Consider the following 21,240-nt stretch of genomic DNA (forward strand, 5'->3'; position numbering starts at 1 on the left):
GAAATTAACCAGCGAGTTTTCTAATGCACATCACCGCCTCCTGCTTGTTGTATACTCCTAAATAAACAGCTGTGGAAAGCAACTGAGTATATTTCCCCGAGTACTGTACTTAAGTACAATTTTGAGGTACTTATATTTTAGTTTTTGTATTTTACGCTATTTTCTACTTCCCCACTATATTTCAGAGGTAAGTAGTATATTTTATTCACTCATATGTTTATCATCTTAAAATTAAATACAATTAAATAAAATGCATTGATATACAGAAAATCAAAATTCAATAACATTAGCTCTACTACAGCCAGCTACAGCACCAAAATCTTAGTTATTGCATCAATAATAATAATGTATTATTATAATATATCATGTACCAATACTAAACAGCCCGATTGGCTGTACAGAGTATAATACTTACATACCTTGACTTCAGCTTTTGAATGCAAGCATCTTACTTGCAACAAAGTGTTTTTTGTTTTTTTTGGTAATAGCACTTACTAATAAAATTCCTTATTTACTGATGTGTAAATATCTCCACACATCCATTAGCAGATGTGATCTGTGATAGCTAATATATGAGGAAATATAGACTGAAAGATACACAAAAAGGTCCTTAACTACACCAACAAAGGGGTTGAATGAAATTAGGTAATTTGGGTCTGGTTAATTAAATTCCATGCATACATCTTGTAAAGATAAAACAACCTCAGCAGGTGACTTTTAGATTATAAAAAATACAAAGTGAGACCGACATTATGAAACAGTGCCTCTTTATTTTTCCTGCACTCACTCCAAAATGCATATTTACATGGCATGCCACATCAATACAGGAACTGACTATGGACACAATCGATAACACATAGAATCTGCTCTGGAAGTTGAGGGCAGGGAAGTTATCCCATGAACAACCAACAAAGAGAGAACAGAAATGAAGCAACACTTTTATAACCAGGCCAGTCATAGAAAAGGGTTCCTCTTAAATTGGGTCGTTTCAAAGACTTAAAAAGTGATAAATGTCCAGTTGACACAAATTTAACTTTTCACATTTGCCACGGAGAGCCGGCGTCATGGTCGAGTTGGAGATTGTGATCATCTACACTTCCCAATAAAAAATAAAAAAAATCACGAGGCTGTTAAAATTCAGGATGGACTGCAAGGGCAGATGATCACACATGTAGGGGAGGAGATTTACAATAGTAACTCAATGTTGGTGAGGACAAGCTGGTCAATTCATTTAGATATCCAGTCCAGTATTTTCAAAATGCCTCAACAATCTAAGTCTTCTACGACAGTGTCCTTGCTCAAGGTAATAATCCACAACCGTTGCGTCCTTTGAGGAAGAAAAAAAAAAAAGACAAAAATGGAGTGGACTCCAGAATATCCAAAAGAGGGGGGAAAAGGAGTTAAATACATAAAAAAACACAACCCAATATACGAGTTTGTGTGTGATAATGCAAAAATAACAAAACAAATATCTGGACAAATTTCTTCTGAGAGAGATCCTTTAAGAAAAATGTTGTCTTTGCTCAATCAGTATTTCCTCTGTGTTTGGATAAACAGTCTGTTGTATCAACATTCAAACACACGTCCTCTGGGCGTCATTCACACCAACACACACACAATCACTCACTCTTTCACTCACTCGCTCGCTCAATCTCTCACCCACACACATACACACATACACTCTCTCTTCCACAGCCAATTACACATGCAATGTGGTGTCTGAATGATGGACTACCACATCAGATCAGCCCCCTCCTCTTCTTGTAGTCTTCCAGGTTGAGGGACCTGCGAGGAGCGCCGTCCTTCACCGGCAGCGCGTTGGAGCTCACGGACAGAGACTTTGCCTCTGCAGAACACAAGAGCAATATTAATATCCACAACCACCTTGGTATTAGAGATGTAAAATATACATCCAGGCTGAGCATTTAACAGAAATCATTTGGGGGGAAAAAAGGATCTCACCTGCATTGGGGACCTGTAAGTCAATCTTTACGTCAAAATCGTGAACTTTAAACAAGTCCTCTGAGAGGTCAGTGTTTGGCTTGGGGCCGTCTTTGTCTTTTGGGTTTGCCAGACCCTATAATGGAACAAACAGAGAGAAAAAATCAGACATTTAGATACTTTGATTAAAATGTGATATCCATACACAAAACGAAAAAAACGTTATTTTCTGCTTCAGATCATACTTCAAATCAGAAAAAATCAGTTTCATCAGACTGTCCTCAAACCACTGTTCATATGTAAAACTATAAAATTTAATGCACTGAAATTTGTAGGAATCCCATGCAAACGTGACCGAGAGGCGTACATTTGTTGACAGGGGGCGACCTCTAGTGGCCATAGTAAATATGACGGGAGCGCAGCAGTTCGTGTGTCCTGCTTACCAGTTTGTTCTTATCTCCAGAAGAGTCTTGCTGTGACCCAGAGCCGTATTTCTGGTTCAGGTGAGCGAGAATAGCTGCATGGACCGACGGGTCTCTGGCCTGCAGAACCAAAATGAGCAAATGGACAGATTAACAAAATTCGATTCAGCATTGTTTATTACATTTTACATCGAAGAAATGTCCTGTGAAATAATGAAAGGAGTCTTACATTAGACACCATGGTGGGTTTGCACTGTCTTCGTGTGAAAGGGTCCATTTGTTGGTTTTTGGCATTTTGTCCTTCAGCCTGTGAGAAAATAAATGAGCAAATAAAATTTTTTTTTTTTTTTTTTTAACCGCACAGTTTAGTGGTGTGGTGTCACTGAAAATTTCACAACATCACAGTTTCATTGTACTTGTGTCACACCCCTTCAGTGCAAACAGAAACTACAGGATGCAAACAGGATGCAACGTCATGTATGTTCAAGCACTTCCATATTCAGTCAGTTTTCCTTTATATTATAAAAGCAACAATATGTACAATAATCAATACCTTTGTTGCAATTTATCAATCCCCACAGATGTTTCATCATCCTAGCCTTAATACTATATCAGTTAAACAAACGTGTATGGAGGCAGTGTTTCAGGAGGTGCTCACTTACCACAAGAGCTTTCTCAGATTCAACAATGTTCCAGCTTCTGTTCCTCTGATTGATGTAGCTGCACGTTAAATAAAACCAAAAGGAATAGGTATAGTTCAATCACATGCTCTGTGTATTGTATTATTCAAATGTGGGAAATGTTGTGGACCTGATTTTAAAGAGAAGTTGCAATTTCCACATTTTCCTCCAGCAACATGTAATGTTTTTTTCAACCAGTGAAGTGAAGAAAACTTAAGTGGGGCTGTACTTGATCATCATCATTTTTATTTACATTCAAAGCTTCACTTGTGGTTTTAAAATGAAGCATCAAATGTCAAATGTATATACAGGTTTGTGTCTCTTTATGTGCAGCATGCAAGAGTTTTTCGAGACAGCAAAATGTTTTTGAAAGGCTGGACAACAAATAACAGATTTTTGAACTTAACAGTGCTCTGGAGTTATTGTAAATGTTTGGATCATATGAGTCGAAAACGCGGCCACCACTGGAATCTAATACTACAAATAGTACAATACTTTTAAAATTAGTTCAACCTAATCTTTATCTGCAGCTGTGCAGAAAGGTTTAAGCAGAATGAACACAGAAAAGATAAAGCTGCACAGCACACGAATGTTGATTTAGAAATGTCATTTTAGGGAAGCTTTTGCAGCTATAAAACATTTTTTAGCAGTTTAACATGTAAAAACATTTAGAAGTGTAGCTTGTGTACCTGATGGCAGAGATGTTCTTGGTCCTCTGTCTGTCAAGTGCTTCCGCCCTTTCCTCGAGCTCGTTCAGCTCGTCCTGGATCACCTTTACTTTGTCGCCATCTCCACTTTCTTCTGCCATGGCCTTCAATCAAAACACATCAAAATTAGTGAGTAACAGTCAGATTTCCACAAGCTAATGGTGAATTAAGGGTCACTGTGATGTAGCGAAAATACATCACAGTTATGTATTTTACCTTATCTTTGAGTAACGACGTTTTCTTCATGGCATAATTCGGTGGCGCTTTTCGGAATCTGTCCTTTTCCTTAACAATCTGCGGCGAGTAAAGACAAATAAATGTTTTAGTTTCACTGCATAATGCTGGAGGCCAGAAAAATCAATGTACACGAAGAGAAACGGACTTACATCTTCTATGTCTTTGTCATTGAACTTATAGTTCAGAGCTTCTTTGATGGACTGCTCCTTTTTGGTGATTTCGTCAAGAGTTGGTACTTGCATTCCAGCAACCATCATCTGGAAAAAATAATCAAAAACCCCAAACTTGAATTCAATCTTTTTTTTTTTCACAGCCTGAACTTATGCTCTTAAAAGAAATTCAAGTTCCTGCTTAAATGGTTGTCACAGAAAATGTGTATTTCTGCTTTTTCAAACCCACTTACCGCCTCTTTCCACTTCATAAACTCGCTTTCCATAAACTCCTGATTTGATACAAACTCAAGCCTGAACACCCGCGTGTCACCGCCATGCCTGAGGAAGGAAAATGATGAAAAGCTCACATTTTTGGTAAGCATGAACAATGAAAGAAGTCTGTTCACTGAGGCTACGTTTACACGAGGACGGTCTGAACAGAAGACGCAAAAGTGGCGTTGCGTCTTCACTTTTTATTCCTCATTTAGACGAGCATTTTCGGGAGGAAATCTGCGTGCATACGGTGACGCAAAAGTGTGTGAAATTCGATTGTATGCAGCCAGGCGGCATCACTTAAAGCGATAAGAGCATCTTTGGGCATGTGGAAGTTTTCACGCCACACATTTTCATCATCTACTCCTTCCACAAAGTTCTCCACCATCCACTAGATCTCCCAGGTCTCGTTCACAGTTGTCTGGCTCACTTCTGACGAATTGCTGCATCCAAAATGTGATAGAGGTAATTACAGATCCTTCTCTGTTCACTAATACTATCTGTACATATCCTGTACATTTGGTGGAAAGACTCCTGTAAGTTTATTAGAGCTGCCAGAGCAGCTTGAAGGTCCGACGCATGGAAATAATCCCACGTTTGTTTATTTTCCTGTACTGGAGCATGTATGTGACGTAAACACATACGTGACGTGAGCAGATCTGAGCAGAGCTTTGCGTCTTGGCAGTGTAGACGGACACGCTACGGCGGAGCGTATTTAACTTTTCCACTTTGGAAGGTGGTTTCAGATTTTTGCGTCTTTAAGCCCCCAAAACGCCGTCACCGTCTAAACGAAAGGCACTTCCGATAAAATATTTTGTCGTTTTTACCCGCGAGCGTCCTCGTGTGAACGGGGCCTTAGTCTGAATTGTATACTCACCTTAATTGTAATCCCTTGTTTGTTCGTGTTGATCCAAGTTGGTAAACTTTCGCCGTCTCTACCACATCCACGATTTCAGCAACCTTGCAACAACGAAGGAGGACTAAAATTAATCAAAACTCACTAATCTGGCTTCATTTGCCATTTCTAAAGAGTTCCAGATCTTCATTATAACACTTTTTAAAAAGTACATTGTTGTCATATACAGGGAATGTCCCCTAGAGGACAAGCTGCTTACCCTGTAAACTGGTTTGCTGCTGCTGTTCCCGATCCCTATCCTCACAAAGCAGCCAGTAACTGTTTTAGCGAAGAAGGGCATGTGGCACCAGCGCTCCAGCTTGTGTCTGGACAGACGGACCCTGTTGAGTTCGTCTGGTAGTGAAACAGGCTGGGACTTCGGTGGAGTTTCTTCTTTCCTGTTAGCAGAACACAGTCAAGATGACAGACGGAAAAAAAAGAAAGTGGTCTTCAGAGGACATTTTTATTTTAACTCTATGGAGTCTTGAGCTATTTTTGTCCATTTTTTAATCCTTTTCATGTATTTTCGTGTCTTTGTAAGTCATTTTGTGGGTTTTTTTTAATGTTATTCTGTCTTCTCATTTTGTGTCTTTTTTGGTCATTTTGTGTCTTCTGTGGGTTTTTTTTATGTTATTCTGTCTTCTCATTTTGTGTCTTTTTTTGGTCTGCTTTGTTTTTACATCAGGATGTGATGAAGAAGCCATGCTTTTGACTCCAGATGTTTAAAAAGCCATTTGCTTGTACCACTCTGAAGAGTAGATGTACATCAGTTTGTGGGATAAATGTATGGAATAGTTTGGACGATGAGACTAAACAGAGCACGACTATATATCAGTTTAAGAAATTGTATTTTTTTTAAATGCTTGGAAAATATAGTAAAATGGACCAGTGCTGGAATGTAACTAAGCACATTTACTCAAGTACTGTACTTAAGTACAATTTTGAGGTACTTGTACTTTACTTGAGTAGTTCCATTTATGCAACTTTCTACCTCTACTTCACTACATTTAGAGGCAAATATTTTACTTTTTACTCCACAACATTTAGCTGACAGCTTTAGTTACATTTTGGTTGAGATTTAACATAAAAAACATAATTCATTTAAAGTGCTTACAAACTTTTATAAATTAAACCACAACACAGTATATTAAGTGATCAAAAATAGCCATACCAGACAACATTACAATGCTGCTTATATAAATGCATCAATAATAATAATCTAATAATATGATTAGAATATAACAATCTGAGTGAGGCCATTCTGCATAATGAGTACTTTTCCTTTTGACACTTTAACTACATTTTGTTGCTGATACTTTTGTACTTTTACTTCAGTAAGTTTTGATTGGAGGACTTTTACTTTTTAGACATGAGATGTAAAAAGATGTAGCAGGTTAGAGTTAACAAGTTAAACTTCCTCCTACTCTTTCTCACACATTTAATTTACATTTTTGGGGTATTTTTTAATTTTGTGCGCTTTTTCTTTTTCTTTTTGGTATTGTGCCATGTCTGAAGTAAAACTATTATTAACAAATACATAAATAAAAACTTACTCGTCATCATCATAAGACGATGAACGGGAACTCCGATCGCTTTTGACTGATGACTTGTCGTCGTCTTCCTCCTCTTCCTCCTCGTCGTCGGAGTAAACCTCACTCGTCTTCAGCGGCTGACGTTTGGCCAGCAGTTCCGCTGCTCGCAGGAGAGATTAAACGTCAGCTTTTGGAACCGAGTGAATTGTCGAATCTCAAAGAAGTAGAAAAGTCACACCGACCTGTTTTGTTCTTCTTCTTCTCGCGTTCAGCTCTGAGCTCCTCCATGGCCTGGGACTTTTTGTCAAGTTTTTCATCGCGTTTGGATCGTCTCTCCTTGTTGTGTGACATGACCTAGAGAGGGATGGAGATTAAAAAAAAAAAAATCACACACAAAGAAAGAGTCAAGGTAAAGAAGTGGGGAAAAACTACCTAGATACACTACCGGTCAAAAGTTTTAGAACACCCCAATTTTTCCAGTTTTTTATTGAAATTCAAGCAGTTCACGTCAAATGAACAGCTTGAAAGGGTACAGAGGTAAGTGGTGAACTGCCAGAGGTAAATAAAAAAAGGTAAGGTTAACCAAAACTGAAAAATAATGTACATTTCAGAATTATACAAGTACCGGTAGGCCTTTTTCAGGGAACAAGAAATGGGTTACCAACTTAACTCTATGGAGTCTTGTCCATTTTTGAATTCTTTTCATGTCTTTGTAAGTCATTTTGTGTCTTTTTTTGGTAATTTTGTGTCTTTTTTTAGTCATTTTGTGTCTTTTGGTGTCTTTTTTTGGTCATTTTGTGTCTTTTTTTAGTCCTTTAGTCGAACATAAAATGTGATTTTGAATCCTTTTTTTACTTTCAAAACACTATCATGCTCGATAAAGAATTTTAAATGTTGCAAATGTGCATTCATTTCAGAGTACACCGAGACATTAAACTGCATCATTTTCAATTAAATTCTGGAAAAGTTGGTGTGTTCTAAAACTTTTGACCAGTAGTGTATATTACGAGCAATGACAGAGGTATTTTTTCCCTCTTTAAATTAATACGTGTTAGTTATTTATTCATAACAAAAATAATGTTACGTTTTAATCATTACCGATCAACTAGAATCATTCATTCTAGTGATTTCCTTTTACACGTCATCCTTTTTGATTATATCCTTATAAAAAGGGAGGTGTGGAGCATGTCAGGTAGACGCTTCACAGCCTCGTAAATGAGTCATTCTTCATCTACGTTACACATTAAAATATATTCATTAAACATAGAAACTCTGTAAAAGGCTTGTGAAGCATCACCTAAAATACTGACAAAATAGTTTGATGCAGAGCAACTGAATTGCTTCTTTCTTTTTCTTTTTAAACAACTTCAGTGTCCCCAGCATGACTCTTAAGAATAGATCACAGTGACAAACATTTTTATTTTAAGTGGACTCACCACTTGCGTGTCTTGAACCTGAGATAGTTTCCTCTTTTCCTGCTCTTCCTCCTGCTTCTTTTTCTTCTCCTCTTTCTCCTTCTTCTTTGCCGTCTTCAGCTTCTTCTTAATTTCAAAACTGTCAAAAGAAATCCAGTCTTGAATAAAGAAAAGTGCCAAACTCTGCCTTATGCATGAACGATTTTTCTTATTTTATTGAAAAGTATTTTGTTGAGGAATGGGGAGAATTAGAGAAAAAGCGACACTAGTGCTCCTTTCAAATACATTTAACATTCCCTAAATTGAGATTGATTCTTCGCTCCCACTCACCGTCTCTTTAGCACCTCTCTTTTCTCAATTCTGTTGAACAGTTCCTGCTCCCTCTCCTTCTCCGTCATCTGCTCCAGCCGAGCTCTGTCCTCCGCGTCTCCCATCAAGTCGTCGTCGTAACCGTCCCTGAACACCTCGTCCTCAGAGGAGTCTGAGTCGGAGCTAGAGGATGAGCTGTTGATCTCCGAATCAGACACCTCACCTGATGAAGAGCAATTCATTGGCACAAACGGCGATTATCATTTATAGTTCAGTTCTTGTCCAAATTACAGTAACAACAACAACAAAACACTGCAGCCACTTGACTAAATGCTACCAATTTATTTTATCACAATGTGCTTTGACTGTGCCAATTTTCAAAGATTTTCATGTACAACTTTTGGCAGTGAGAATCGATATAAAACATGTATTTTGGTGAGACATGCATTATAAAAAGTTAGTGTGTGCGCAGGTGAAATGGAAATGACCTTAAACTACTTAATTAGGCACAAAGTATTTAAGATATTTTTCTGATCTACTTCTATTTTAAATTTATTTTAAATTTTATTTTTACAGTTTATTTACTTTGTTCTTCTGTGACATTTAATGAAAGCTATTTAACCCATTGAAGCCTGGAAAGCGGATACGTCGTTTTGTAGTATTTGTATTAGCTCTCAAATACTTGTTGAATTTCATTTCTATCTGCTACAGAGGCTGAAAAATCTATTATTTAGTAGAAGCGTTGACACTTCTGTTGAATTTCCAGAAAAACTTCAGGTTTTAGGGGCTTATTTTAAAATCGCCCAGAGGTTTTACAGACAGTTTCAGGCGTCAATGGGTTAATAGAGGCTATGACACAGGCTGTTTTTTCTTGCCAATCATATCTTAAATCATTTTGGATACTTGTTCTGGATTTGAGCAGATATCCAGAGCTTTTTGTCAAAGACTTTCTCATGTTCTCTGTTTCCATGTGGGCCTAGTGCCTAGTAAGACAATGGAACACAAATAAAACAAGAGCTTAGACACTACACTGTGCGCCAGCTTGGATAAATGGGATGAGTGTGTGAGTCACCTAATCCCAGCCACTTGAAATACCCCTGGAAATGTGCGCCCTGGTGATAATGTGTAATCTACAGTTCAGAATGAGTCTCACCACTCAGCTGTGCACATTATGCAAGATGCCATTAACCTGAGGACCTGTATCAGTTTATGCTGTTAGTTCACATCTGTGCAACTGCCACCACAACAAGTTGCTCAACTTTTTATCATTTATGGTTACAGAAACAGTTTGTGATTTTATCCAAGTAAGCCTGCTTGCATAGCACAGAGCTTATTATCCCTGTTCCAAAGAAGTTGGAATACTGTGCAAAACGGAAATAAAACCAGAATTTAGATCATTCAGAATTCAGAGTGTATATTTACTAACACAATGGTTTATCAGTTTGAACATGAACCTCTTAAAACCCACCTGCCAGGGTATGTTTATGGGTAGTTAAAGGGTTAGGAAGGTTATAACAGAAAAACTGTAAGGCCAAAATACATGTAGGAGGCTTCATTTGAAAGGTAACATCTCTTCTAGTTTCTGCAGTTGTGCTTGTTCAACAAGTGGCTAAAACACCACCAAGACTACATCAGCCAGGCAGGTAGGTTTTAAGAGGTTAAATATATTGCCGTTTTCACATTAAAACTGAGGACGTACCCTCCTCTGGTGCAGAGCTCTCCGCTGAGCTGTCTCCATCTGAGCTGCCAGACGCCGTTGCTTTATTAACCTTCTTCTTCGTAGCGTTCTTCTTCTCAGACCCTTTTCCTGGTTTAACTTTCTTTTTGCCTTTGGTGCCACCCACAGTCCACTAAACAAAGGAGTGATAAATTCAGTTTGAGATATCAACTAGCTGTAACTATTCAACATTTTGTTACGCCCCAAAATAAAACGTGAATTGTTTTGGAATTAATACTATGACTGCCATACCTCATCATCACTATCGGATGTCTCAGAGTCTGTAGAAGCTGCAGGTTTGCTAACGGGCTCTTCCTGATCACCTGAGTCAACCCTCTTCCTCTTTGCCAAAGACAGGAGCTCCTGAAAATGAGAAACAGTCACGTGATTTAAAAAGTGCATCCAGTAAAAACAAGTTGGAAAATGCCTCCTGCAAGTGTAGCGCTGCTTGTTCATGGTAATAAAATGAATATTTGATGATCCGATCCCAAGTGTTCATCTCTAAATACATGTGTTAATAAACCAAAACCATGTGTATTTGCAAACCACATTTAGAGGTGAGATGTATATGGCCCCCCGAGTATACATCAGGACTGATTAGTCAACTTTGCAATATGCTTACAGCAGGATAAACCTTCCAGACTCAGTTGATGTGCCAAAACAAGGGTTTGAAAGCTCATAGACTAGCTGACTGGGCAGGAGCAAATGTGTATTTTAGTTTAGCAGTGGTCAGTTTCTCACAGGTGAAATTACATGTTAGTAAAAAGGCAAAATAGAGCCACAAGTGTTCATCAGCACAGATCTGATGGCAGGAGTGAGCAGTTACTGGATTTATGCAGGACTTTGATTCAAGAGACTCGTTCTTTACGAGCCTGAACAAGATAAGCAAAGCAAGAACATGATGCTAAACAACAAAACCCTGAAAATGTATTTGCTAATGGCTGAATTTCTTCTCTGCTGAAAGAATGTGGAAATGCTATGGATGGCCTTAAAGTTAGGATGCACCAATCCAACGCACTGTATCACTATCGGTGCCTATAATGATGTAAACAAATCACATTACTGTAAAATAGTTTCTTTGCCTGTGTCACTATAAGCTTCAGTGTTTCTGCCATCAATCACAACAGGCTGACCTCATGTAACCTTACATAAAATGTATTGTCATGATTTACACAAGTTGAGGGTTGCAAATATTAAATTTGGGAAAAAGCGAGCACTTGCATCGGATAGGGCTAAGCGATATGACCAAAATCTTCTATCCTGATATAGGTAATTTTATATGCTGATAATGATATATATCATTATATAGTGTTTAATAAACAAATAGTCTATATTGAGAAAAAAAAAAACACATTATTAGACCTAGTTTTGTATATGTGCCTTTAAGTTCATTCAAGCTTCACTCCAACATGCAAGGACCTGTACTTAAAGCTTTGTCCAAAATATGCAAAAAAGATCATACTTTGTTTTTGTGATAGAAACAAGATAGAAATCTGTATATCACAGGTGTTTTATAAGGTTTAATAATATATATATATATATCATCACATCGCACAGCCCTGATCTACATGACTTAACGTGTCTTTATCAAGGTGATGCAAACAAAACATATTCATGATTTGGGCAACCAAGGAAACAACCCCGACTGAACTTTCCCTCAACTCTTCTGCTCAGTTGTTTGTCACTACCAGACGCAGGTAGTGACAAACAACTGTCTCTGAGCGCCAACTGCTTGGTAGTGTACTGTCAGGTAATGCACATGGAGGGGTTTAATGGGGATCACAGTTACTAAGGCAGCAGTCCTGTACAACTCTTCAGACTGACATGTTAGACTGTAGAGCTCCTCAGTCTGCCTGCCAGCGCTTGTTTGACAACAACACCGAAATAGCACTTCAGCCCTGCGCCCATGACGTCATTCGGCAGATATAAGGTTCTTCTAACTTCACTCCGGCTCCAGTGAGCGCTAACATGCCCCATTGTCTTTCAGCCTGACAGCTAACAAATAAACTCCCCAGCAGTGCAAGCAATCAACCTACTTACTGAAACAAGTAAAAAGGCCCGTTGCGCGGCATTTTGGTGGCAACATAATACTACATGACTGCTGGCGTTGAGAATGTAACCTTAACGCAACTTAGCTGGCTGATGCTAAGACTCTTTCTGTACAACTCCACACGTTCCTCCGCTCTGAATACACCACGGAAACACTTGGGATCATTCTCAACATTTATTTGTCTTGAGGAATGGCGTCTTTGCTGAGAAAACGACTGTAAATAAAGATAGGCCCACTCTCGGCTTGTCCAAGCGAGGCAAACCAAAGCGCAGTCAGTTAGCACACATTAGCTTCACCTCAAACTGTTTACATTTAAACTAGCGAGCCGCTGTAACACAAATCAGAGAAGCGCGCACCTACCTGATCTAAATTATCATCACTAGCGCTGTCCTCTGAGTCAGAGTCAATCACGACCCGACCTTTCCGCTTCTTTACATTCACCATGATTAGCTGCGCGGCTAACCTCTGTGTCGTCTAGCTAAATGTTTGAAGCTAGCCGTTGCTGCTATCGAGCTAGTTGGCTCTGCAGTCAGCCACACAAAGGCAGCACTGAGCATGCGCGCTCGTATTGATGCCATAGTTATAACTGGATTTTACGGCTCTGTTGGTGAAATAAAATTCAAATTAATGCTTGTGCTTATCACGCTTTATTAATAGAGATTAAATGAGGAAAAATATTAGGACAAACTGCGAGGACAATGACAGTTAGCAATGCATGGAACTACATATTGGCAGTGAGTGTGTCAGTCCGGACAGGAAACTTTGGTGCACAGCTAAATTCAAGGTCCACGATAAATCACACATTTTACTGCTGTAGTTAAAACTGTTGTCCCGTTTATTTCCCGTAAACATTTATTGGATTTGTAAATTACTTTATTGAGCAGTTATTAAAACGCTTCCAATTGATAACAGTGTTTTAGAGAGAAAAAATGATAGTCTAGTCTGCTAAAACAAGAACCGAAGTCACGGAAGTGTCCATCTGTCACCTTTCGGACATGATCACAGTAAGTAGAAACCGATTATGCTCACCGTGCATTCACTATCACATTATTATCATCATCATTATCATTATCATTATCATTATTATCATCATTATTCAGTTATGTGCATCAAATGGTCTTGGTCATTAATTGTACCACTAGTTGGGTTTTGTATGTCAACACTGACAAACAAAACAGCTATATTCTTGTTTATTAGTTACTACAGGGAAACAGATAAAACAAGGACATATTCACTCATACTGTGCGCCACGTGTGAAGGTCAGACCGGAAAATGCTTTGTATTTCCTTACATGTGAATTTAACGATTTATTAAGTAAAAAAACTGGAATAGATTTATAGTGGCACCAATTTTCAACCACATAGATGTAGATCATTTTTATTCATCAGCAGTGGGGAAGCTAGTTTGCACAAGAAAAATCAAAGAGACTCAAGTCAGATAGACAACAGAGGACATGTTAAGACAAATTAATACATCATATGTACATTATTGTAGCTAAAGAGCCCACCAAACCACTGAACCAGAACTGAATAAAAACTAGAGATCAGATACTAGAGGTTTAATCACAAGTGATGCACCAATAATATAAACTAAACCTAAATAGGTTAGTAGTTTCATCAGGAGTCTGAAATGTGTTCCTCCAAACTAATGGGCTTTGAGGACGACCTGTAACAGTCGCAAGCCAATTGAATAAGATTGAATAAGGCCATCTTGTAACTAGAGTGTAATGACACTTCCTTTCTGTATGATGCATCCCAGCAGTGAACCCTCCACATCACAACTGAAATGTCCCTGCTGAAGATCACACGTCTCCCCTCAGTGAGGCTGCTTAGCTCCATCCACCATCAGCTGCGGCTCACCTCCATCACTCCTCTCACGGTGCCCAGGAGAGCTGCTAGTCGGAACGAATACAGACGACCGGGCCAGCCCAAAGAAGACAAGTTCCCATTGGCACCAGTTAACTTTAGCTTCCTAAAGGGTTTGGAGGGGATAAAGAAGCATTTCACACTGCTGAAGAATGAGATTTTTGAGCGCTTTATTGGACCACAGGGCAGACCTCTTGAGGAGCACATTTTGGAGCAGATCCGTTTGGTATGGGAGTTCAGAGGTCCAGAGAGCCTGGAGGAGTGGACGGTGTCCTCAGATCGTGAGATTGGGGGCCAAAGTGAAGTTCACCTGAAGCTTGGCAAAAACAACAACACTTGCTTGCTGTACGGGACTCTGAACTCTACTCCTCCAAGGGACGGAGAAACGCGCTACAGTGGCTACTGCACCATGCGCTCAAAGCAACCACTGGTTAGTGCCCTGCTGTTTTCCCCTCTCAAGTTTTTTGTATCACACATTTCTGAATTACTGTAATAAGTCCAGAGAGGACGCTGAGGTCATGCCCTCAGTATTTTCTCTGAACACTTGGCAATGTTGCAATAGTCTGAATTTGCGACTTAACTTTAGACTACTATTGGCCCAATAAAACCTTAGTTTTCCTGTACCGGAACATTATTTTTGTCCATTGAAGAAAAATATATTTTTTATTACAGAGAAGCAATGCTGCATTTGCTTCCTTTTTACTTTCTGCCTAAAATTAAACTTCTCATAAAATGATTTCTGAAACACTCAAGTTAATTTAACAGGCAATTTCCAACAGCTACAGATATTTATGCAAATATGCCTTAAATACACAATGTTTTTCTCCTGCATGTTGCCTAGCTCTACCAGCTGCACTAAAAGGTAACTAAACTTTTTCTCCTTCAGATTTCATTTGATAGAAAAAAGCACCACGACTGGACCAGTTTCAACACCCTGCATTTGCGAGTGCGTGGTGATGGACGTCCATGGATGATCAACATTACAACAGAAATGTATTTCGCTCACAATCAAGATGACATGTACCATTATTTCCTGTACACCAGGGGAGGACCCTACTGGCAGGATGTCAAGGTGAAGTTTCTATTGAGAAGTGCTATAATATTGTATATATGCTGATATAGCTGGGCCCTGTTCCATATAGTGAGTTTACCAGATAAGCCAGGCTTATTTCAACGTGTCAGAGTCATTTTTAGTTGATTTTCCACAAAGTAAATTCAAATTTAATCTTTAAGGAACCCAATCAACTACAGTTGAAACATCAGGCCAGAGTAGAAACATCACATCATTTGAAGAAAATTGTTCGAACATACGCTGCACTTTTAGGAATAGCTGCTTAATATGCAACTTTTCTTTTGTCTGATGTAAACAGTCCTTATGGAACATGTGTGTTACTCATCTACAGATACCTTTCTCCAAGTTCTTTCTCTCATCTCGTGGGAGGGTACAAGACGGCCAGTATGTAATGTGGCTGGACAAGGTAAAAGAAGTCACACTGGCGTTATGTAATCAATTGTAATGCATTCTTTGGTACAATTTGCTTACATTTGTGCATCAATTAGTTCACATTTACATCTTTTTTTTTTTGTATTGACAGGTTAACACTATTGGATTTACCTTGGGAGATAGAGCAGATGGTCCGTTCCAGCTGGAGATCGATTATATTGGCGTGTGCAAAGATTTCGCACACACTGAAGAGTTTGCCTACGAGATGTACCCTAATAAGCCTGACGAAAAATGAAAGCAGCCGCTGCAATACTGCAGATGAACCGTGATATACTGAAACTGTCAATAAAAAAATGTAAATCATTTTTGATAAGACTTCTCTTTAAGTCACTGTATGTGGATTCCAGCACACAAACTGTGATACTTAACTGTAGCAGCCGACATAGACAACCTTTCAATTATAGACTCTACTTAATGTTCTGTCATTCAACAAAACAAAATCAAGTTGTTTAACCTGCTCTGCACCCTGTATGTGACATGTCTTCCTCCAACAATGTCAACTAACCAAATCTTAACAGTAACATTTTCACATGAATTCTGACATTTTTTTGGATATATTCCATGACCGAAGTGTGATTGCACACAAATGTTGACACACATTGGAAAACTGCAAGAGCAATTTTAATATAAAATTGAGAATGTAGACAAGGGCATCTTGTATCTGTATTTTTATCAGTCTTTCCCAAATAAGTAAAAACAAAGCACATTTTTAACAGCAAAAGTACCAGCTAAATGCAGTAAAACGGATACATTTTCTACATATAAAAATGCATAAAATCATCATTCAATGCTGTAAACTACACAATGAGTCAGATCTAAAAACACTGCAGAGTAGGTTGGATAGAAGCAGAAAATGTGAGCTTTCTAACAGTAGGCTAAAAAGAGACTGCAGGAATGAAAGAATCGCCGGCAGACAACAAAATATTTACATTGGAAGAACAGGCTGTACAAACGTCTACAATCAAACATGATATTTTACATCATGACAAGGCCTCTTCTTGCCCCAAGGACACTCTCTTTCTTCTGCTTCCGGTCTTCCATGTGTTTTACTCTCCTTTCCCCTCTAAAATAAGATACAGAAACATCCATGAGTGATGTAAGAGTTACGGGTGACTCATTATCAGCCAGTGTGTGCTTTAATTCTAAACGTACCTTGTCTGAACCTGGTGCTGTTTGTAGTTCTTCTGATGAGAGTTTATAATAAGCGACTTGTTTTGCGCAGTGTTTTCTTTGGTTTCTCCAAATGGCTTCAGTTTACCTACAAAAAAATTTTTTAAACCATCAGGGATTCAGCTGTCGACTGACACTATTCTTCAATGAGGCACAGACATTAAAAATGTTATGGTACCTGAATGGGGCTTGTAGGCGAGGGGGCGTGACAGACTGGCCTTCAGGTCAAATGCAGACTTCTTCTGTGTACCAGGTGTTGTTGAGGTACTTGTGTTGCCGGTGAAAACGAATGGTCCTTTAAATTAAGGGGGGAAAGGTCATTACACAATCTACAGGCAAATGTGGATATCATTTGAATGACGACCAGAAATGCTACCTGGAATTTTTGTGGCAGAGAAGATGGAAGTCCTGCTACTTTTGGGCTTTCCTTCAACACCAGTCTGCGTTTGTGGGGTGCTCGAGGCCACACAGGGTGACATGCGTGCCGGCGTCTTAACGAGGGACTTCTTGTACTCGTTGTCATGAGTGGCTTCTGAAAACCTGCACGCACATTTGGTTGTTAGAGCTTTTCATTAAACACTACATGAACACTGACAAAAATGTGTTTACCATTTTTGGAGGTCATTGTGTTTCAGGATTTTTAATTAAAAAGGAGATTAAATGTGGTTTGCTTCTGCAAAGATACATTTGTATTTGCAATCAATGTCGGGGAGAATTGATCACTACACAGTAATCTAAAAAAGTTTTTTTTTTAATTGATCTGTGTCAAAAATTGTCACACACCCTACGACACAATGCTTTTAACCCATTGAGGCCTAAAACTGCCTGTAAAACCTCTGGGCGATTTTAAAATAAGCCCCTAAAACCTGAAGTTTTTCTGGAAAGTCAACAGAAGTGTCAACGCTTCTACTAAATAATAGATTTTTCAGCCTCTGTAGCAGGTAGAAATGAAATTCAAAAAGTATTTGAGAGCTTATACAAATACTACAAAACGACGTTTCAGCTTTCCAGGCTTCAATGGGTAAAAAAAAAAGGCAAGGAAACTTCCTTTTAAGATGGCTATAAAAGGTTATGGAAACATTTTGTCCATAGGAAACATTACCAGCAACCAGTTGGTTACAAAAGTTTCTGCAAGAGGGAATAGCATCGGAGTAATAAAGAGTGACTCACCGAACATTGACCCTGCGAGTGGAAAGGACAGACGGTCTGAATGGAGCTTCTGCCTTCCCAGCAGGTTTCTTTGGAGGAGCCTTGATGGCTGAGACCACAGTGTGTCTGCGTTTGTCCTCAGCTGGTCTCTTATTCACCGGGACAGGGCTGAACATTGAAGTGCGACTCTGGCTTGCCTTCTGTATAAAACATACATACAACACATCACTTTAACTGTTCCCTGGAAGTGGTCAATATAGCTGGCTAGATGTAGATGGTTGCAGTGTCCGCAGATATAGACGTTCAACGGGTGCTGTCACTTACCACTTGTGTTTTGGCATCAACTTGCGGCAGTTTAGTTTTGTCCGAAGGATTCTACAAAATACAAAGAAAAAGATAAACATGACATTTTCTGCAGAATAAAGTTAGCAAAGACTGTTCAGAAGCTTTTGATTACCTTCAGTTTTTTAACTGAATTCTCCTTCTGCTTGGTCTTTCTCTGGTGGTAAGAGTCAATTGACTCCATCTTGTTAAAGTGTGCCTCGTGGAGTTTTTTGAAATCTACAAGAGACAATTTACAAAAAAATCATTTGAGAGTTTATGGGTGAAAACTACTTCCATAACCTTCTGGTCTGTGAATTTTTGATTCAAAAGAAGATTGGTGGGAGGGAGAAAGCATGAAACAAACAACAAGGAACCTACTGGGGGTGACAGTCTTCAATGCTGGCTTTTTCTTCAGCCGAGGGATTTTACCAGCTTTGGCCTCTTTGGGTGCTTTTTCGGAACAAAGACATTAAAAATGTATATCAAATAAAGGTATCAATTAAATCAAAAATATATGTAGTATTTAACAATTACAAGTTTGGACTGCTGACCTGTATCACCATGAACAGGTGCTTCATCCTTAATGTCCTGGTGCTGCTCGGGAGGTTTAGTTTCACTTTGGTCAGAGGAAACCCTTCTCCTCTTATTGCCAGGGGTGCTGGATGTGTCACCCTTAAAGGAAACACAACCATTTAAGTCTTAAATCCTCCTGAATACACTGCAACAAAGTGCATAGGGTTTTTTCATATAAAAGTGCTATTTAATTTCCGTTAGTGTCATGCATTTGTTTTAAGAATGCTATGATGTGCAGTCATACCTCTGCAGCACTTGGAGGCAACTTGGCATCACTGTCAGTCGCTGTCGCAGTATCAGAGATCTTTCTCTTGGGAGCGTTTTTTCTGCCTCGACGCATGTTCACAAACACAGTGGGGCTGGAAACGCCTTCCTTGTGAGGAGAGTCTTTATTTTCCTCAACGCTGTCTTGTGTCACAGTTTCATCTTCAGGAACAGCAGTAATACATTTCTCTTGTCCCTGAAAAACAGCACATTAATGCACAGGTCCGTAGCAATTACTATCAAAAGAGGCATGGTTCAACATTTAGACTGATTTTGCAAAAAAACAACAGTAACGTTCTCATTGACCCGAATTAAATTACCTGCTCTTCCTCCTGGTTGATCTTTTCTTTTTCATAATGCTGCTTGATCGATTTCAGGAGTTTATCGGCCTGTATAAGAAGTGAAACATGGTATGTTATTGAGTATATGTTGGCCAGCTAACGTTACACAGAAAAACAAACCGTTAGCGTTAACACAGTCGGACAATAACCTCGGTGTATTTCTCAGCTAATTTAAAAAGTTCAACTCAATTACCTTCATATTCGCTTTCAGGCCGATCTCCTTAGCGATGGTCCTCAACTCTGCATATTTCATGGAGTCAAAATCCATGTTTCTGTGATAGTTTATTCCGTTTTTATGGGAAGAAGTCAGCACACACACGTTAAGTTCCTCATACACCGCGAGCTATGGCAGCAAGCGGCCAACGGTTAAAACCACACAGATTCAAAACACAGCATCAGAGCAATCTGATTGGCTCCTTCATGCGACCGGATGTGCGTCACTACCAATCGGAACGAAGGTACATGAATCATACGCTCTATGATCATACATCATGTTTATTTATTTATTTATTTATTTATTTATTTATTTATTTATTTATTTATTGTTTTGTCTGTTTCTTATCTTGTGTTTATTTTGGAATTGACGTTTGTCTGATTTTGTGTGTGTTTTTCTTTCTGTAACCCCCTGGCAAATACTGTATATTGTAAACTGTTACTGTGAATAAAAAAATAAAAACATTTTTTGGTATTCAACAACGTAAACTTTGAGTCATTTATCCGTTGTCGGCTCTCTTAATTAATGTAGACGCTTAATATAAGAAAATTATTATTTTTGGGTTAACCCTTTGATGCACAACATCAACTTTCTAATGCACAACATGGGTCAAAAATGACCCGCATTCATTTCCCATGTTATTTAATGCTGGCTGTGTGTTAGTATATCTTTTTTTTATTACAACAGATAACTATATCCATTTTTCCTTTCATACTTTATGAAGAAAAATAGTTTTTGTATTATTACATCAAGTTTACACCTACACACATGGGTCAAAAATGACCTTGTGCATTAGAAGCTTAGTAATACAAAAAGTGATACTCTAAATTATCAACTTGAGTATATGTGTAACTATGTTTGTCTTATTTTTAAGGTTTAACTTTAAAAGAGTTATTAGAACCGCCCGATTACATTGGAAAATCACATATTGTAACATTTGAGACTTATTACAGCCACCAAATAATAATTTCCATTGGAAAAACACCAATTTAACAAAATAGGATAGTTAATATTTGTGTCTTCTTTGTCAGGTTTTAAATTGGTGAATTGGTGACAACATATAAACACCTTCTAATGCACAACATGGGTCAAAAATGACCTTGTGCATTACAAGCGTAGTGATAAAAAAAACGGGTTTTATTCAAAATTACTTATTTTGAATTTATTATAAAAGTAAGAAATTAAAACAAAAATTAGAATGTATGATGATCAAAAACAAGTTATTTGAGGAAAACCTGCAAAACTGAATGATGAAATTAATGTATTGCAAAGATATATAGAATACAAAGAGCTAGTCAGGTCACTTTAGACCCATGTTGTGCATCAAAGGGTTAAGCGTATATAGTAATAACTTTTTATTATGTTAAAGTTTCCAAAAAATGTCCATCGGCATTATTTCGGCATTTCTGACATTTCTCCAGATGGTGGCAGTGTTGCACCAAGCGACCGTTAGTTACAGCCCGCCGAGGAAGAGACGGCCTCCTCAAAGAAGAAGAAGAAGAAGAA

General features: G+C 38.5%; 3 protein-coding genes across 5 annotated transcripts; 1 reads left to right on the plus strand and 2 right to left on the minus strand.

Moving 5' to 3' along the window:
- Window positions 1-750: 750 nt before the first annotated feature.
- rtf1 (RTF1 homolog, Paf1/RNA polymerase II complex component) lies at window positions 751-12,862 on the minus strand. Its single transcript, XM_059352972.1, has 18 exons — window positions 12,691-12,862; window positions 10,533-10,643; window positions 10,263-10,413; window positions 8,585-8,786; window positions 8,276-8,393; window positions 7,082-7,193; window positions 6,861-6,999; window positions 5,528-5,705; window positions 5,290-5,372; window positions 4,391-4,478; window positions 4,137-4,244; window positions 3,967-4,044; window positions 3,733-3,854; window positions 3,026-3,083; window positions 2,593-2,670; window positions 2,385-2,483; window positions 1,963-2,077; window positions 751-1,846 (listed from the first exon to the last, which is right to left on the minus strand). Exons 1-18 carry the CDS (start codon window positions 12,772-12,774, stop codon window positions 1,740-1,742), a joined length of 2,031 nt encoding a protein of 676 aa, XP_059208955.1. The 5' UTR covers window positions 12,775-12,862; the 3' UTR covers window positions 751-1,739.
- ndufaf1 (NADH:ubiquinone oxidoreductase complex assembly factor 1) lies at window positions 12,480-16,002 on the plus strand. 2 transcript variants are annotated; one of them, XM_059352987.1, is made up of 5 exons: window positions 12,480-13,334; window positions 14,092-14,625; window positions 15,082-15,267; window positions 15,599-15,673; window positions 15,791-16,002. In XM_059352987.1, exons 2-5 carry the CDS (start codon window positions 14,116-14,118, stop codon window positions 15,932-15,934), a joined length of 915 nt encoding a protein of 304 aa, XP_059208970.1. In that variant the 5' UTR covers window positions 12,480-13,334; window positions 14,092-14,115; the 3' UTR covers window positions 15,935-16,002. The 2 variants fall into 2 exon arrangements, with proteins under 2 accessions (XP_059208970.1, XP_059208969.1); XM_059352986.1 differs by having other exon boundaries at window positions 12,481-13,334; window positions 14,089-14,625.
- A 296-nt stretch (window positions 16,003-16,298) lies between these two features.
- nusap1 (nucleolar and spindle associated protein 1) lies at window positions 16,299-19,903 on the minus strand. 2 transcript variants are annotated; one of them, XM_059352977.1, is made up of 12 exons: window positions 19,714-19,903; window positions 19,500-19,568; window positions 19,160-19,375; window positions 18,894-19,014; window positions 18,721-18,798; window positions 18,476-18,579; window positions 18,343-18,393; window positions 18,040-18,218; window positions 17,246-17,409; window positions 17,048-17,164; window positions 16,852-16,957; window positions 16,299-16,762 (listed from the first exon to the last, which is right to left on the minus strand). In XM_059352977.1, the coding sequence occupies exons 1-12, from the start codon at window positions 19,786-19,788 to the stop codon at window positions 16,675-16,677; spliced, it is 1,368 nt and encodes a 455-aa protein (XP_059208960.1). In that variant the 5' UTR covers window positions 19,789-19,903; the 3' UTR covers window positions 16,299-16,674. The 2 variants fall into 2 exon arrangements, with proteins under 2 accessions (XP_059208960.1, XP_059208961.1); XM_059352978.1 differs by having other exon boundaries at window positions 18,721-18,792; window positions 19,714-19,902.
- Window positions 19,904-21,240: the final 1,337 nt, after the last annotated feature.

The sequence above is a fragment of the Centropristis striata genome, chromosome 16, assembly GCF_030273125.1.
Source record: "Centropristis striata isolate RG_2023a ecotype Rhode Island chromosome 16, C.striata_1.0, whole genome shotgun sequence".
Taxonomy (NCBI): Eukaryota; Metazoa; Chordata; class Actinopteri; order Perciformes; family Serranidae; genus Centropristis; species Centropristis striata.